We start from the raw sequence: 14,127 nt of genomic DNA, 5'->3' as shown, positions 1-14,127 counted from the left end.
ATTGAATGAAAGTTATTCAATTGTGGGAGGAGGGAGGATAATTCGGTGAATTGGTCTGTTTTTTCTATTTTTATTTAAATGAATGTTTTCAACAAGACAATGGCTGTAGGGGAATAATGGAAATGGAAAAAACTTCATCCTGGGCACTTTATTATTGTCAACCCTAAATTTTCGATAGATCATTCTTTAGAATGAAAAGTCCTATACCAATTTTAAAACCTACCTCTTAATTTAAAAACCATCGAAGGTTCAAAATTCTGTTTTTGGTTTACTTTTAGTCATAGAATATCGATGCATGAATTATATAAAATTATGGATTAGAACTTGTTCACTCTCTCGTTCAAAGTTTTAATAAGGGTTAAATTTAAACTGAATATCTACGGGTTTTTTTTGTTCTAAGAATGATCAGAACTCCATCAAAAATTAGTCGGTTGAAATTGCTGAGACGGTCATGGTTTATATCAGGCAAGAAGCACAAGTGATATAAATAAGATAAGTCAGCCTAATGGGTGATATGCGACAAACAAAATTATTTAAAAGTTGAAAAAATATCTTATTTCATTTAAATCCCATAAAATTTGTTTAAAGACAGTGTGTGATTAACTGCATCATTTAATACTAATCAACCAGAGAAATGTCTCTAAAATGTAACAATAATAATTCGAGCTTTCTCTATAAATCCTATAATTCACAAGAAAACCAGAAAGCGACATTGTCCTTTATAACAAAGCTACTTCAACTTTTAAGTGGCTTTCGACCAGAAAACAATACGAAAACTTTTTACTTTAGTCACCTCTCGGTTTTTTCTATCCAAACCTACAAATACAAGTCTTAATATTTAGAAAAAAAAACCTTCGCACGAGTTAAAGCCAAGCTTCGATAATTTCTAAGTAGTGTAAACACCATAGCGTCCTTGTTGATTTTAATTCGATACTGGAAAAGGTTGATTTATAATGAATTTCATAAAACAATAATTTAATACAATAATTAATATAAAAAATACAAATTCAAGCTGACGTATAGAAAAACCAATGATTTTAATTGAAGGAGAAGTTCGTGCAGACAATTGATTATTGGCGAATAGAAAATTTTACGTGGGGAGACCGAGACTTTTTTAGAAAGTTTTCCCTGGGGGCTTGTGAGGTACAAACGAGAACTGACCTGCACAGGCAGAAGGCAATTTCCATCGAGTGTTTGTGATTGGCCGTCCCGTAGAAATGCTGCAATGCCTCCATACACTCTTTTCTCGCACAAGCATTTCGCCCGCAATAGTTCAAGACTGGCTGCAACGGCACTTTGCACTCAGCGTCGTTTCTGTAATTGAGCAAGAACCAATTTTTATTTTCTTTTGTATACCATTTCTAATCATCCCATGTTCATCTACGAGAGACAACTTTAGCAATCATAAACATATCTATACTTTTCTTGAAATAACTATCTTTTTCTACTTAAGAAAAAGTATCGACTCCAGTAGATATGTTAAGAAAAAAAAAGAAATTAATTCTTTTTTAAAACTTTTATCTCTATAAAATGCTTCAGTCTTCAGCTGAATTTTTACAGGTACGTTGTTCAATACTAGAGTAGGAACGACACGTAAGATTGGTAATTAGGATCGATAAGCGGATGAAAAGCTTTAATTAGATTAGCTTGATACACATTGAAATCTCCCAAAGCAAATATATCCTTGCCGCTTTGGTTGATTTTAGCGAATTAACTGCATTTAGCATCAATCAGGGGTGATGCGTCCGGAGGGGCGGAGATTGTGAGCAGAGTGGGTGAAGGGTAAAATTACTCACTTGCAGGATGTGTAGGCGTGATGGCAGGTACTGGACAGGATCACTTTAACTGGCTGGTATGGCGACCTTTCAGCGTCTATCACTGTAATTTCTGTAATGAAATGTACAATTTTCAATAAAAAAAGTCTCGTGAATAAATGCAAGCAAGCGTTATAAATATAGAATTTCAGTCATTATACACTCAGGACAGAATCATTCGATTAAAATAAATCCTTGATTTTAATAGTATCAATTAAATATTTTCTTAACATTAATGGAATTTTATTGAATTGACTAAACTTTCATTCGATTCAATAAATCATGTTTTTTAATTCGCTTAGAGTTACTCATTAAAACCTTGTACATATTAAATTAAGACTATTCAAATAGAAATTTCATTGAATTTAATGACATTTTTAGTGTAGTCATTATTTATATAGTAAATGATTGATCATTACATAATTAATGGTGTGTGCATATGTATCAATAGTTTTGCATTTAATTTATCAAAAGTTATCAGCGTCGATCACGCAGAGATCCAAATCTTTTACTGCTCTTTAGAGTTTTATCCAATCGCAACAAGTTAGTGTCCCCTATCCCATTATTTTCAAATAGAAACAGGGCCGATTATATCAACAACTTTTGTCTCTGTTCTGTTTATGTGAGAATGTTAACAGTCCCCTCAATAAAAGCATTGGATTCAAAGGCTGACACGGCGAAAGCAAATAAAATCATCGACTACCAAATATTTACATCGGCGTGTACTTTTTTCCATTACGGTCAACAGTACATTTCTGTAAAAAAAAATACACACTACCCTTAATTCAATCTGTAAAATTCATCGAAAAGAAATGACGACACATTGGTGGATTTGTGAAGTTTCTCATTTCGTTTCATGATGCCAACATCATTTTTTATGCCTAAAGCACGAGGAACAGATCAGAGGGGAGGAGGCACAATGTAACAAGAGATACGAAGAAAGATAAACGCCATAATGGCTATTTAATTCTTTCGCGCATTACCGGTTATCTTTATTTACCGTGGCAAATTCACGTACACTTGTTGTATTGTTGCTGATATAGAACTGGCCTGCTAATATACTACAATTTCATCGTTGCATCTCTCCCCCTCCTCCCTTCACTTCTCACCTGTGTTAATTCTTTTTTTAGCGTCATTTCTCCTCTAACGTTGTATGAATTGTTTATATTCACATTCTGCCGCTGTTATTCCTTTATTTTTATTTCGTTACTTCTCACTTCCTTAATCCTTTCTATTTTACTTTTACCTCTCCTTCCTCTGTTTTTTTCCATTATACACTTTAATTCCCCCTGCTTATTTCTTTCTCGTTGCTTCTTTGTAACTTTTTTTCTCTCTGCCACCCAATCCCCTTCACCCCTCCTCTATCCATGAACAGATTGCTATTGGCAAAGTTAAACATTCTTGAATGAATCATACATACGCGAACCGTTCTGTTTGCAGAGCTGAGCGAGACCCAGCTTTCTAGCAAATGGATACAAATAAATGATAAATCGTCCCAGCCCCAAACCACTACAGTTTGTCGGCTAAGATTAGAACAAAGATGCACCGCGCGAGCTACTCCCCTCCCCTTCCCCTAGTTTTTTCCCTAGAACCTCGCATTAACAGAGCTCGAGCAAATACAAAACTGTGTAACGATTGTCTTTACCTATTCTCGACACTCCAAATTGCTATTATCATTTAGCTAACGCTTGCTAAACGAGGAACGATATAATTCGATAGACAAGATCGTTTCACAGATGGATAAAAGCAATTTTTCTCGTGTTATCCAATACACAACTGCTATGAATTGTGCAATATGTTCATAGAAAGAACAAATACTTCTCTCCCTGTAACCTTAAATATTTATTGAGATTGATGAAAAATGTTCAAGATCGAATGATTAAAACCAGCAATATTGGAAAATTTATGCAGGGAAATATTCAGTTTGGTTAATGAAAAGTTGTAATTTGAGTGTAAAAAAAAATAGTTTGAGTTTGAATTATGGAATATTTTGATATAAAATAGGAAGTAGTTAATTAATTAGAGTGTTTCCATAAGCGAGTGGAAGTGGCTGGAAAAACGACCGATAAGAAATATCAAAGTTTTGGCGAGCGATCAAAGGCATCGTTAACCGAAGATCCACTTCGATTGATGGACTCGTAGGGTTAACGACCGCAACTGCCAGGGCTCCGTCTGAATATCGATAGGGCCTTTTCACTGGGTGTAAAAAAGAGACTGAAATTTGGCCGCAGGGAAGTAGAGTCCTGCAGGATGGCCAACATAAGTCAGTCGACCTGCTTTGGACGCACTTTATTAAGACAAATGAGACCAAAACATCCTCAACCCTCAATTTTTCTCCAACCCCTTAGCAACCCCCGTTTGCCCCAATCCCTCGACTGCGGACTGACTTAATCGCAACCCTCGCAAATGCTCCCCACACGTGTGCCTATTCCACGCTTTAATCTTAAAGAAAGAACTTTCCAAAGTTTTCACAGAGCTTTGGAATTTCCCCCAGCTTTAATGCAGCTTTATTCTTGAAAAAAAAATCTTACGACCCTTCACTCGTTTATCCCATTTAATCCTGTTTTTCATCATTCAAACATTCCTTTCAAGCGTCAGATTTTAATTCGTTTAAATCCACTTTTCGATGTTTAATGAAAGCCTTCGAGGCTATTTTAAGTTTTTAATTGATAGCAATGAACATATCTCATCCCAGTTATTGCCAGGAGTATTAAAATGAATCATGCTAGTGTCTTACCTCAGAAAAGTAATACTGTTAATAGTTTTGTTTAGTGACCAACTTTCAGACACAGACCAATAGATTTTGAAAACAGAAATATTTTCAAAGAGGGGTTTCATATTGCAAAGATCAAACTTACAGTGGTTTACGTTGGAGTTTTAAGGACCAACTTCTTCGATAAATAATTGGCCAATAAATGGAAATGTTCTTCAGTCAGTACCATTAGAGAAAGCAGCATTCAGCTTTTATTCGTGCTTGACGAAAAGCCAATAGTTTTCCGAATTAAGTTCAACCGATTTCATTAGAGGCTTTGGAGAACACATGGCGCATAGGAGCTACACGATCGGTGATCGTAAAACAGAGGGGGACAGCGAGAAGTTTCGGAGACTGTAAAAGTCCGCGAAGCAGAATCGATATATTTATCTTATTCGAGAGAGACGAGAATGGATTATGGCGGAATGGGAAAGTATCCTTCAAGCTTTTGCGAGTAGAGAAAGTCATTGGAAGAATCTCCCCAGTAAAGTGGTTGGGGTTCTTCGGTAGGATACGTCCGATATTCCTCGAGTTTTGTGGGAAGGAGGGGGAGGGGATAGAAGATTTTGTAGGAAAAGGGAATCGTTTAGAGGGATGCGTGGCTCGATATGCTACACTTGGATTCGCCAATCGCATTTTCCTTCAGGATCAAGTCATCCGACAAACTTAATACTCTCCCACAGGACCCTCGATCCTTGTACTTTAAATTTCCTTCGCCCAATACGTCATCAGAATTTTGTCTCTTCGAGAACATTCGAAACCCCAACTGCACCTGACCATCTCGTCTAATCAATTTCGCGTTAATATGTTACGAATAATCAATTAATCGACATTCTATTCTAACAAAAATGGCAATTTTCATCCTGTATTAATGTTTTGATAGTTTTGGTATATAAACGATTTTACATATCTCCAACAGAACTATGTTTCCTAATCTGTGGTTGAAGGGTGGAAAGTATAGAGAACTCAAGCTTGGAGGCTTCCATTCTGTAGGATTGAAACTCTCTGGCATACAGAATTTGATATTATTATAGCGATGATTGTCCGAGATATTTGCTAGTCAATCTACTTAGGACAATTCCAACTTTGCAAGAAAAGCTCTTGAAACTAAGTGATAGTTATATCGAGACTATATTCTCTGTTTGTCTCGTCGATTAGTTCATCGACAGGTATGTTGACTTATTGATTAAAATTGCCATTGTATTTTCTCTTCGTTCATACAAATTGCGTATTAAGAAAAATCAAAGTTTTATCGCGCTGAGCTAATTTCTAATGTTCGTATCATACAGTACTGGTATGGAGAAAGAGGGAGAGGGAGATAGTCTTTGAAGGTTCTCATTCCATTGGTGATCGTAGGAACGATTTCGCACGTCGTGCAGCTTAACGAGCCACTAAAGTTTCTGCATCCGTGCAGCTGGGTCCTTTAGAGGGTCCCTGCTTTACCGACAGAGTTACCGATACATCTCTCTGGTCCCCGCATCGATCTCTGGTCCAATTACCTCTAGCTCGAATTGCCTCAGTTTCCATTCCAAGAGTTACCACGAAGAATCTTCTACCATAGCCACGAAGTCCAGTCTCTCCCACAGGCACGCTCCACTTACACACACTAGCAAATATACAAGCTCTTCCGTTCTCTATTTACGACCTCAGCACTTCAAACGTATTTCTGTCATACAAAAAAGCACTTTCCATCTCAGTTCTATCATTCCTTTGTTACAAATAAATTTTTTAATAAAACTCAACCTGGGTCACTCTCACATACATATATACATTGTCCAACTACGTCACGAAAACCGAGCTGGACAGGATTGATATTCCGAGGCGATCGTTGGATAGTCCTGGGTCACTATGTTCTCTGCGTCAGAATTTCGGGCGATATGGGCTTTTGTCAGTGGTAAACTCTACGGTGCTCTGACTTCCCGGACGTAACGTTGTGATTATACGGCAGCCTGCAGCCTTCGGCCTTAGCAGGGAATTGGATCTGCCAAATGTAGATAGATTTGTTTGGCAACGATACCATCCTTCAGCTCTATACCGATATCTTCTCCACATATGTCTGTTATATTATATAACAGTAATTAATTTCCAACAAAAAATTTCGTACTTTAATATTTTGCCAAGCTTCATATTTAAGCTATTTATATGCAGGTTATCTCCTTGTTATAAATATTGCATCATCTTACTTGTTTAATCATGTGTGTTTTTGCACGTGTGTGTGGGATTAGCTATTAATGAGCTTTTCACTTGTAAGCTCTAAGCTTTTGGATAGCGAGCACTAAGAGAGGAATATATATAGTGATATACTTGGAGTTTGGGGAGACTGCTTAACCGTGGTGGGGTACTTGACGAATTAAATGTTACTGAAATTCCATCGAAATGGCAATGGACAGTGGCAGAGATATCCTTTTAGTGGGTCGTTAAGCTTTGGGAACGTGCGAAATCATTTGCACGTGAGAAAGCGAATCGGCAAAAGAAACAGTGGAGCTCAGTCGCCATCCCTAATGAGATCGCAGGCCAATAAAACCATTTAGATTTGCCATTATCGAAATTGGCCGAGGTTTTAATGATGCCGCAGAAATCAGAGGAACGTTTCGTGACTGTGGATTACTTCATTAGTACGTATTATAATGGACTCCTTTATTCCCTGTTTCTCTTAGGAAAAGGGGAAGATATCAATGATGTCTGAGACCAACCAAGGACTCTCGTGGAATTTTAAGTGTCTCATACATTGATCTATACTACTTACAAATTTTAATACCTCTGAAATCGTTGATTTTTCCAGTAAGTTTCTTCCTAGAGAGAACTAGGATCAATTGGCATTGATAATGAAGAAAAAATAGCAGGTATATTTGGACGAGCTTGAAATTTAAACGAGATGTATGTATTTTTCAATGAATCTTCCTTTGACTGGAAGGTAAGATTGCCTTTGTCGATGTAGCAAGGTTGAAAGCTAGCCTTTGATAGACCCGAAGAAAGAAAATTTCAATGAGTTGATTTAAAGATAAATTGTTGAAAAGAGTAGAGAGCAACTGGGTCAGTTGGCATTGGGGTCGATATTTTCGAAGCTTTCGCATGTGTGTTCGGAATCGATAAGGCCGCAGCTTTCTCGTATACACTCCACTGCTCTATCTTCACAATGGCAAATGTCACGCGAGACCGTGTGTGCGTTATAATTACGCCGGTTCGTTTGTTCAACCCCACCGATAACGAGCGTGAATTTTATGCAATAAACCACCCTCTATACCCTGGAGAGTGTGCTACGATTGAAAACTTTCTAGTCACCTACCACTGTAGGCTTGCGATTCTTCTCTTTGCAACAATTACATAGGATTCATAAGAAACTTTCAGAATTTAGAATACCTGTGCAATAATAATATCAGTTTCTTTAATTCTTTCAATGCTTTAATTTTACCTACACTCCTAAAATTTGTGAAACTTTTGATAACGCTATCACGTTGAAGGATCAAAGTTGTAAATAATTTGAAGTAAACCAGGTGGAAGTTAGCATTTATTTGGAAATATCGTCCTACGAAGCTAGGGTGGTATTCCTGAATCTTCCTAGACTCTACAAGTGCATTTAAATTGAATATATGAATACGGAATTTAAGAGTGGCCATACCACGTGTCCCTGGTCCTCTAGGAATTCCAACTCCCTAAGGTAACGTGTACTGGCGGGAGTTGTAAGGATTTTTAGGGAGCTGCGAAGCGTTTGAAGAGGACGCATCCACATAAGATCTGAAAAACTCAAGGGAGAACCAAAAGGGGTGAACACCAAGTAGATTCATGAACGACCGTTTGTTAAAAACTTTCTCATGGACCAAGGGAATTCCTATCTAATAAAATGATTTTAATAATCTCAAATGTATAAAATTTCACTCTCCATATACGCTAAATTAATCAAAAAATCTCATAATTTGCCACTTTCCTCACATGGCGAATGAGCATTTTCATTTCGCTCTCCCTTTGAGCTTCAATGTTGATTTCAAATGAAATTCCTGCTCTGTACAGCAAAATTGTTGGAAAAGAGTCTAAAATTGGTTTAACATTTGATCAGAATTTCTGGCAGTTTTATAAATTTCCTAAATTTAATGGAGATTAAGTACTGAAAAGGACAGAGAAAATTGTTCATGTTAACATTTATTTTTTAGAAAGTATCCTTTGGTGATGTAAGGACTCTCAATCCTTTAATTCCTCGAACGAGGATCTTAGTCCTGAGTGTTAAGGGCTGATGACCAGCTGTTCGGCTGTACCATCCGAACAATCTCTCACGAATCCATCACTCGGTTGAACATCGATACGCCAAGTAATCGTAGGATTAAAGGATAACCAAGGATAATTACTAGGCGTTTCATCCGACTGCAATCAATTCTCAATGCGTTATAATTCACATTCTTACTCATTCCTGGCTATATCTCCAATTTATCTTGCTATTTCCCTATCTCCATTCAAGTGACCAGAAAATGTTTATGGAGCAGTCTTGTACACTTAGTAGTACCAATTAAAGTCTATACATATCAGAATGCATACAACTTTTATTATTATTATTGTTATTATTAGTTACATCAAATCATCTCATTGAGCACTAAATTTCCCGTAACAGTTAAAATAATTAGATTTTCAATTTCAATTAAAAATTTCCACTTTATGTAAATTATTTTCCCGGAAATGTCATCATGACTTTTGTAGTTAAAACTGAATAATCAGTTTTGCGAAGTTTATATTATTTCATATGTATTCGAAAAAAGATTTTTTTATAATTAATAGTTACCAGTACCAATGAAAATGACTGGCTTTGGTAGAAATAGGTGTATTTAAGTTGTTGATAATTGTAGTGTTGATTAAAAAAATTAGTGAAAAGTTAATATGATCAATATCCAATGATAAGTTTCGCACAGCATTGATTCGTACTACTTGTTCTCGACGATTAAGGAGAAAATGATGAATTTATCGTGCCAAAAGATTGAAACAAGAATGCTTTCAGAATCTGGCGTGGCTGATGAACATATCCCTATTCCTATCTGGCGTACAAGAAGATACAAACGTTTAGCGTTAAGATTTACAGCGTCTAGAGCGGTTGGCCTCTAATCCCGAAGATTTGCATAATTGATCCAGAGTCCAAAGTGTTTTATCATAGGAGATAAAACCGAGTAGTAGGTCTGGCTGTGCGCGAAAGGGGGATTACGAACTTTTCTAGTAATTCGGGAAGGAACGCACTTGTAGGCCAATCCGGGTGTACCTGTTCCTGCGATATCGAACCGACGAAAACTCCCGTGAGTGCTGGGCGTGATGGTGGATTAAAGTTCGAAATCCGGCAGCTCGGGAAATAATATGCGGACGCGCCGAGATACGAGGCTCCAGGAAATGAGAGGACTCGGAGTCGAAATTAAATTAAACTTTCGTTGCGATAAATCTCACCTTGTAAGATGATATCTCGGGATATTACGCGATTGCTCCCTTCGATCCCACTCGTTCCTGTTATACGTTTCGTGAATATCCCGTTAACTGGATTCGTCTAACCCTCATCTTTCCTTATTCTCAAACGTTTCATACATTTTTTTCAACATTCACCCAAATTCTTCGATAAATCGATTATTCTCAAATTCTCACTTTCACAAATATCATCTAATTTGCACATTATTGATACACACACGTGACGATATGAAATTTGTGCCTTGAAATCTTACTTTCATCGACTTTAAATACAATTAGGCGAAATTAAACATTTTTCTATAGGTAAGATATCGAAACAAGAAACTGGATGAAAAGGATGAAAATAATTGAGAATTCACTCACGTTCGTGGTCATCCGTGTGATTTCTCTTGCGATGCTCTCCGTGCCGATGACCTCCAGCAATGGGAAGCTGCTTGGACACGTGGATACCAAGATTGTCAGCGTCTATCAACGGATTCTCCAGTTGGGACTCGATCACCTCGAAACTGGTCGAGTTGTCCGGGTGCGAGATGACCTTCACTGTAAAGGACATCAGGCGAAACGGAGCATAGAGACCCGAACTCGATTCGTCGTGGAAAATCGAGTCACCCTCCCCCTTATCACCCAATCCCTCCTCTGACCATCCCTTAGTCTCGCACATCCTCAAGCCCGAAGGAGCAATGCGTTCAGCTCGTTCGGGCGACGAGACTGATGTAAAACGAGAGAGGAAGAAAACGTGGGAGCAAAAGTAACAAGAACTCTAACGAAAAGACTAATAAGGGAAACGACAAGGGTAAAGTGAAACGGGCAAAAAAAGGGAGAGGGTAAAAATTAGAATAATAAAACAACTTACAAGAAACTAATGAAGGCAAATAATACAGAGCGTAAATAGGTACATTAAAGAGAATTTATCAGTAATGGAAAAAAATATTTCTAAAAGGAAGAAACAGGATGGATATAACAACAATAAGTAGGTAAATATACAGTGAGAATGGATAATGTTGGATAAAGAATTAAGGGATATCAGGTTAATACAGAGAGGGGGGATCGAGTTATAACAGTAAACGTTGAAGAAAGGAAGGAAGAACGAAAGAGAAACACAGTAATAATAAAAGTGTAATATATATATATATATATATACTAAATAAAAAGATTAAGAGAATTAAGTGAGGATACAAATGCTTTTCGAGATTCGCGCGTCGAGTATTCACCTTACAGCTAATATCCCTGTGTGAAAGAGACGATCGCTGAAGGACTTCGAGATCCTTCAGGATGTCCAATCGTCGACGTCCCAACCACTTTGGCTAGAACGTCCACGACAAGTCTCGGGGTGAGAGTTTCTCATTCTGCTGAGAAGCCACCACGCGAAAGAGCGACGTTTCTCGTGCCAGGTGTTGCTGCACTTGTTTGCCAACTAGCTCTCGAGTAAATCGTTCCCTTTAAACGTTACTTTATTAACTTTATCTCTCACACACTCCCAAGACGAAATTCTCAAGACACAATATATAATACAATCGGGGTACTAACATTCTTACATTCTTATATAAGGACCTCTATAAATAAACGTGCTCCTTTATCTATCTCCATGGGTCTCGGTACATCGAAAGCTTGAGGCACCTGGTACTAATCTGGAATTTTCACCATTGACACACAAATGGGCGAAAATTCTCTGCGACCTAACGAATCGGGTATTAAGGATCGGGGTTGTAAAGTTGCAAGAAAAGAAAAGCGAATAAATTGGACTCGAGAGTATTGCAAAAAGAAAATAAAGAAAAATGTTGGTCGTAATTCTCTCGAAAGGGAGAAGGTGGTACGAACCTTTGTCGACGAACCCTTCGAAGGCCTCGCGGAGATCGAAGAGCCTGTCGACCGGTGGTGCCCCGATCCTGTACTCAAGGTCGTCGAGGTCGTCGTCGGCGCGATCGAAGATGGCGCGATGCTCGTAGGTGGGCCTCGGCGCAAATTTCTTGGGCGAGGCCGCCGCGACCGAGTGGGCCGGCTGATTTTTCGCCTCCTGCACGGTGGGGGTGGGTCGCGGCGGTGAGGGTGGGGAGGAGGACGCCGACGACGACGACGACGAGGAGGACGCGCCTGGTGCCGATGGTGGTGGTGGTTGTGCGGGTGCAGGGTGAAACTGGTTGTGGTGGTGGTGGCTATGGTGCTGGTGCTGGTGCACGTTGGTGGTGTCATGCTCGCTTTGGTGGGGGTGCTGCGACTGGTGCACTGTGCTGGAGGCACGATCATGCTTGGACAACGTGGTAGAAGAAGAAGAAGAAGAAGAAGAAGAAGAGAAAGAAGAGGAGGAGGATGAGGAGGAGGAGGAAGAGCCGTCGAAGGTTCCAGGAACGCCCTCCAGTCTGTCCCTGTCGTAATAGTCGACTGGCCTGGAACGTTCAAGGTCGTTCAATGACGTACGAACCCCATCTTCAAGGTCAGAGCGGGGTTCGTAAGCTTCGACGACCAGAACGCTACCAGGACGAGCGGGTCTGGTGCGACCTGGCAACTCCGGCACTTCCTGCTGTCTCCCGTGCTGATGACGATGACGCTGCTCGATCGGATCCTCCTGTTCCTGGCTGTCGCTGCTGGGATTCTCGTTATCGTTGTACGAGGTACGCGCGGTGCCAGGGAAGAGAAAATAGGGGTACATACTGGTCGGTGGTAACCAGATCTCCTGGTAGCTCTCCTGCTGAGAATCGTACGGGTACAGGGCAGAATCCGTCCCAGACAGGTCTACGGATGCTGATGAAGGCAGGAACTCTGTAACACATAAGCAGAGACGCGCACGAGAAGGGGTGAGTGGGTGCGATTCGCCCAGTTCGGTGCTCCAGATATACGTCTTATTATCGTGTCTCGTATTCATGATTAACGTGATAGTATAGTGAAATTGTGCTTATTGTGTGTGTTTATGAAAAAAAAAAAGTATTATCTTATGTAGAATTCTTCATTCGAACCACTAAATTGTCTATTTTAATTTATCTATTCTTATTGAAACAGAAATTATCTCATTTTAACAGTGATTCGCGAGACTTTTGTTCCAACATGATAATTTTTTATCGACGGGTATCGTAAGAAATTATTTTATTGAGTGTATATAGAAAATGAATGAAAAATATTTCTTCTCTCGCGCACGTGGTTTATATTTGATGAAAATTTGACCTTGATGGGATTTTGTATTGAAAGGCTTGCTAGAGCGTAAATAATAGAGTGTAGTATAGTAAAAAGTGGCAGTGATGGTAATAGGTGGTGCTCCCTGGACGCGTCGCGACGGCGCGGCGGGCTTGCTAGTGACGGTTATACCGATAGTGGGCTTGTAGTTGGATGAAGTTGGCTTGTCGGTGTACTCTTATAGTTTGTTACGGTTGGCTGGCTCTCAACAGTGTGCGCCTGTGGTTTAAGGACAGAGTTAGATAACACCACCCACCTATTTTGGCTCTATCGGCATCCTCCGAGATAATTCTGTTTATCTCGCGTCTCCCTAATTATCGATTTTTCCACTTTATCTCGTATAACCGATCGCTGAATCATTCTCCAAACATAAAAGGCCAACGAGACGCTTCGGCTCGATGAAAATTTATATTGCAATACGTAATGACGCGTATATTTTCAATATTTTCAGTGCACATAAAATAAGTAATCCTCGTTTTGTCAACCTTTCAATAAATAAACTCACCGGCGTGCAATCACGAGCTATTTGTTTCCTAATCATGTATAACAGGTATACTGTACATACTATATGCGAATTGCGCATGTACACACCGAGAAACGAACGATTGCATTCATGAATTCCGATTGTTTAAAAAATATCAAGAGCTTTGATAATAATTATTATCGATAAAGCGCGAGACTTCCCGCAACTTTCAACTTCCCTTTATTGGAGAATGAAGATCCTTGCAATTTAGCATCGTGAGAGTCTATACGCAATTTACGTAATTGGACGATCCAAATCAACTTTTTTAATAAATCCGGCTAATGAATTGGCTGAAACACATGATTCACGGCTTTCGCGAATTTGGCGTATTAAAAAAGGAAGAAACGAGTGGAGAACTACGGTCACGTGGAACAAAATCAGTATTGCCAATGCTCGAAATAAATATGCTTTATCTTTGACCAATCTCTGGCCCAAATGTGGGC

At 39.1% G+C, this 14,127-nt stretch overlaps 1 protein-coding gene across 3 annotated transcripts in view; it reads right to left on the bottom strand.

Annotated features, from left to right (window-relative positions):
- Positions 1–14,127, bottom strand: part of LOC136785680 (uncharacterized) — a 207,270-nt gene that overhangs the window by 32,436 nt on the left and 160,707 nt on the right. The window contains exons 6-9 of one of the 3 annotated variants that reach the window (XM_066746872.1): positions 11,815–12,753; positions 10,360–10,536; positions 1,797–1,887; positions 1,162–1,314 (exon numbers count right to left, since the gene is read on the bottom strand). In XM_066746872.1, coding sequence (XP_066602969.1) covers positions 1,162–1,314; positions 1,797–1,887; positions 10,360–10,536; positions 11,815–12,753 — 1,360 coding nt within the window. The remainder of the gene's footprint in view (positions 1–1,161; positions 1,315–1,796; positions 1,888–10,359; positions 10,537–11,814; positions 12,754–14,127) is intronic. The other 2 variants (XM_066746873.1, XM_066746874.1) reach the window with 2 other exon arrangements.

The sequence above is a fragment of the Prorops nasuta genome, unplaced genomic scaffold, assembly GCF_024137725.1.
Source record: "Prorops nasuta isolate Cenicafe-Biocafe unplaced genomic scaffold, Cenicafe_Pnas_1.2 PNAS00003, whole genome shotgun sequence".
NCBI lineage: Eukaryota > Metazoa > Arthropoda > Insecta > Hymenoptera > Bethylidae > Prorops > Prorops nasuta.
This window is presented reverse-complemented; position numbering and strand designations above follow the sequence as displayed.